The 5,064-nt window shown below is 40.4% G+C and overlaps 1 protein-coding gene across 1 annotated transcript in view; it reads right to left on the bottom strand.

Moving 5' to 3' along the window:
* The window catches only part of PPP4R1 (protein phosphatase 4 regulatory subunit 1), a 118,272-nt gene that overhangs the window by 10,352 nt on the left and 102,856 nt on the right, over positions 1–5,064 (bottom strand). Inside the window, exon 12 of the mRNA XM_009284139.1 lies at positions 875–970. Within this exon, the coding sequence (XP_009282414.1) occupies positions 875–970 (96 nt within the window). The remainder of the gene's footprint in view (positions 1–874; positions 971–5,064) is intronic.

Genomic DNA, 5,064 nt, shown 5'->3' with positions numbered 1-5,064 from the left:
CAGAAATAAAATTGACGGACGCGGGGGGGGGGGGGAAGGGGCAGAGTATAGCGTGTTCAATATTGCTTCCAAATTCCCTAAAGAGTCAGCAGGAAGGAAAAGACTTCTTCAGAGGCAGAGATCTCTGGTGAAGACCAATCCTTCTCTCCACTGAGAAATTAAAGCATCTGAACTAAAATTTTGTGAAAACCTCTTTGTGTTGACTTCAACACTGGCTTTGCTTCAACTGTTGTCAGTTCATCTCAGGCACTGACTCTACCCAAGGGGGTGCACAAGAGCATTTCCTTAACACAGCTGGCAAATAGCTTGGCTCACGTAAGCAACAAGAGGGACTGAGGTTCCCACTCAAGGAATCACGCTGGTGCAGGGTGGCACACATAATACCGAACTATGTAACAACAAACATTCGATTCCTTTTGGGGAAAAAAAATAACAAAGAGCCAGTTCGAGCTTAATGAAACACTTTCACACTTTTTCTTCAAAAAGCTGTCATGGGGTGGGGGCAGTTCCACTCAAAACATTTAACAAAAAATCCCATTTCCTCAATAACCTAATTTCCATTACAGGATAGTTTCCATAGAGAATGAAACCAAATGAAACCAGAGCCTGGAAGTCTATGACAACTGTTCTCATGTCAAAAAATACTGTCATCTCTTATACCTAATTAAAACAGAAGCAACTACTGAATTAAGCCATTACCTCTGGAAACACAGAATATTTTAAAATTACTTATTTTAAGAGGTTTGCCACATTTTATAGAAACTACATTATATCAGAAATGACTGAATGAAACACATAAAAGAAATCCCCATATACATAAAAAAATTCCACTTATCTGATACATGTAGGAAAAACAGAAGCCACTGTCATTTACCTGTACTTTGGATTTTCTTTCTTCTTCAGGGCTGAAACTACTGTTGGTGCTCAAATCTGAATCATTATGAATATAGTGAAGTGTAGAATCCATATTCTATGGAAAAAGGAAAAAAAAAAAATTGTGACACAAAATACACTCAAGGATTAAACACAGAACAAGTGTCAACATCAAGAAGTGCTGTCCTCACCTCAGGGTCTTTTTCTTAGATTAAAGGAATACATGTTTTAAAATCAAATACAATTTTGCTAGAGCCTGAATTCAAAAGGCCTGTAAGATAAATCTTTCTGCTTTAAATTTCAAACACAGGCTCCTCTTATACTGCTCCATTTTGGTTCTTACGGAATGAAAACCACAGGAGAGGAATATCTTTGAGACTGCATTAAGAAAAATGTAACTAACATATGGGTCACGTTGCTTCTCCCCTGAAGGGAAAGTGAGAAAACATCTGTAGTGGATTTTGTTGGATTTGTTGCTTTGGATTTGTGCTAGAAAAAGGTCAAAACAAAGCCACCCTCACACTTAAGAGTAGAAACTGATGAGACTTATGCTGTTGCTCCTTTCCTAGAGGTGATTATTCTATCATCTTCTCTACTGATAAGCTTCACCTTATAATACATAGTCCTAGTGGACCATAGCTGCTGACATCAGTCATCACGCCTCTTAGCGGTTCTATTAAAATAATTTTTAGCAATCATTCAAGCATCCTGGGTACATATCTGGGCCTTGAAGATAAGGACTGAGACTCTGTTTCAGAACTCTACCGAGCAGCAGAGGTTTGATACGCTATGATAAACTGTGCTGCTGAGGGGATGCACTGTCACTTTCTATACCAGTGGAGTTCCCCAAATACAACGGACTTTGCATAATCAACCATGAATTTCAAGAAGTACGTAATGAATATTTGGAAAGTAGGTCAGGCTGCTGTCTGGTAGAACAGGACAAAGGCATTTTGCTAGATATGAGCCAAGGTATCTATTCACAGATGCCGCAGGGTGAGCTCTCGGGGTCAACACAAGCACTGAGAATATACCTACTCTACCAGCTCTTAAGATCAGTTTGACAATGAGAATTTTCAAGCAAATGATAAACTTCTTCAAAAAAGCCTCCAGGATACCACCTGTCTTCCCTGGTTTGACTTCAGACGGTTGCTTTTTCCTCTTCCATGATCTGCTTTCATCTCTAAATGCGTCCAGCAGCATACAACTCCAACTACAAAACCTCCAGAGGCTCTGAAAACCATCTCTGCAGGATTTTAGTTTGCCAGTCAATTCTTCACTCCTTTTTAGCCTTTTCAGCCTTTTTTTTCCCAGAAAGAGAGATCATTTTCAGCATTGCCAGAAAGTCACCGGCTTTCAAATCAAGAAATTATGAGGCAGCCAGCACACCATAGCCATAGCGCTTTCCATGAGTTGCCCAAGTGCACAGGACTGGAGGCTAGTCATCCATTCTGCTACAATAAAAATGAAAAGACTCCATCTCACAATCTCTGCTACCCCGGCTCTAAAAGGCTAAGTTAAAAAAAGAAAAAGATAAAAATAATACTGTATTGATTGAACTAAGTTGAACGACTAAATATACCAAACGGTGTCACAGATGGGAACATTTTTACCCAGCCACATTTAAAGTCAAACATGCGTTCCAGAAAGGAAGAGCTTCAGTACGGAAGACCCACAGCATCAGTCGGTATTTAAGTCAATGCAGTATCTCTGTTCCTGCAAATGAAGTTCCATCTGTACTTTTTCCATGTAACATGCACACGCTGAACTGAGCATTGCAGAGCCAGGACATAAAAATTCAGCAGGGGTTAGCCTGAAAACTTCTTGCATACCAAACTAGTGAACCACCACCTCGGAGATGCAAAATCTTTGTCATGGCCTTAGAAACCTCTTATGTGGGGTTTCCTTTAGCTGCAGTGTAATAAGAGCTCCATGCAGTGCTCCATAGACTCGTGCTCCACGACATGGGTTGCACACAAAGCCCACAGCACCAGGACAAGTGGTGCTGGCATTTCCTGACAGGGCAGCTGGCCCAAACACAGAGAGACAAGGCCAGTCTCAGGGGTTCAGTCTCCTGGCATCCACCCTCTTCTTAGAGAGGTATCTGTGCCAGACAGGATGGGCTGATTTTAGTCCAGTTTCCTTTCTCTCTCTTTTCCCTCTCTTCTCCCTCTACCTCCAACCAAAAAAAGAGGACTCCCACACCCATCCACTGGGAATACGACTTGGGGGATTTCTTGAGGCTTACAGTCATTTATCAAACCTTATAGAGACCATACACCCTAAAGAAAATGAAAATGGGGGCTCTTGAGAAAAAATAAAACAGCTACCCTCATCCTCAACAAACAAGCTTCATCTGTGTCCCAAAACCTTATCTGTTCACATTATTACAACATTTGTTTTCATTTGAATAGAGAGTCTCTCTTTAACGTGTAGCATTAACTCCTTCAGGAGCCTATACAGCTGCAGGACAAGCAAAGTGTGATTTTGGTTTGCAATATGTGTGCAGAACTGTGAAGGCTGCTTTCAAATATAAAATGCTTTAGCTTGGTTCTTCTAAAATGTCCAGTACCCTATTGACACTTAGCTATGCTGAGACTTAAAAAAAAAAAAAAAACCACAACCAAAACCACAAACACACACACCAAAAACCCCCAACCAAACAAAAAAAAACAACCACAAAAAAACACCTGTGAAAATCAGAGCTCTCTTCACTGCCAGGGGCAACAGTTCACTTGCTCAACATTATCACAGCTTGATTCCCAAATTCTAGGTCACCTCTATAACATCCTTTCACTTTTAAAATGAGAACTTGATTCAGTGCCAGTAACAAACAAGGAACTGACAGATTAAGAGCATCCTTTTAAAGAGTAAAACGGAAACATGCAAAACCAACATATACCAGCAATGTGACAGGTTCTTAAGACTTGCTGTCAGCCTCATACTCTTGTAAAGAAATAAAATGCAGGACAGGTCCCTCTGAACAAACACCACCCTCATGACCTCCAAAAACTAGAAGGACAGAGGACACATTTACACTGTCATTTTACAGGTTAGCATTAGAAAGAAGTGACTACAACAGATCCTATGATAAAGAAATATATCGAGCCTGACATCAGGAATTGGGGGCAGGTGTTTTGTTTTTTTTTTAAAAAACAAACAAACTACATTGGTAGTGTTAAATTATGATTGTGTATAAACAGCAATATCCAAGTAAATGTCACATTCCTCCACTCCCCAAATGTTTTGGGGCTACACGGTAGTCCAACAGCTTAGGTGAAAAGTTAATTAAATGTCTTCTGCTCTGATTAAAGAAAGTTGAAAATGTCTGCACCGGGCTGATGTCAGCTCCTAGACTTTTCAAAGACATTTATCAAAATTTCACCTGAAAATACCATTTAGGCAATATGATTCAGCAAATCACTTGCTGTAATTTTATAGAGCATATTTTGGAACCATTGCTTTCTACATAGCTATAGCTTTTAATACCACCAAAGCTTGTGGCACTATATGCAGTGAACATAGTGGGTTTGGCCTAATACACAGTACAGAACAAAAAATGGTTATCAAATGCCACAGACTTCAATTGGGCAGAGGGCAGTGGTGGGGTGCTGAAGAAATAAGTGCAAAAAACTTTAAAATGTTACTGATTGCTAGAATCCACTTTCTCTTTCAGCAGTCCTCACAACATCCTAGACTGCAGGTCCTGAACTCCTCTTCTGCAGGCCAGTAAACTACTATAAAACACTTTGACATGGAGCACAGGGAACAAAGTACCTCTTTGTCCGGGGCAGGGCACTGGAGAAGGGGATTAAGTTATTATCGGTAGGGCTCTGTTCTAAGTAAGGCAATTTCACAGTAATAAACTGCAGTAGCGTTAAAACATCTTAAAATGTGATAGTCACAACAGGGATTTTAACGGAAACAATTTCAATATTTTACATGGACAAGCACAGAACTGGCAAAAACAAAGGCACCCAACGCAAGCCATTTTATTTTAGTAGCTACCACTTCAATACCAGCCAACAAAACCGAACGTCACACTAGCCAAAAGAGGAAGCATTTGGCTGCAATTCATAGAATCATAGAATAGTTTGGGTTGGAAGGGACCTTTAAAGGTCATCTAGTCCAACCCCCCTGCCATGGGCAGGGACATCTTCAACTAGATCAGGTTGTCAGAGCCCCCGTCCA

Source organism: Aptenodytes forsteri, unplaced genomic scaffold, assembly GCF_000699145.1.
Source record: "Aptenodytes forsteri isolate BGI_AS27 unplaced genomic scaffold, ASM69914v1 Scaffold229, whole genome shotgun sequence".
In the NCBI taxonomy this organism is placed as follows: domain Eukaryota; kingdom Metazoa; phylum Chordata; class Aves; order Sphenisciformes; family Spheniscidae; genus Aptenodytes; species Aptenodytes forsteri.
Note: the sequence above shows the minus strand (reverse complement) of the source record. Positions and strands in the feature narration are given on the sequence as shown.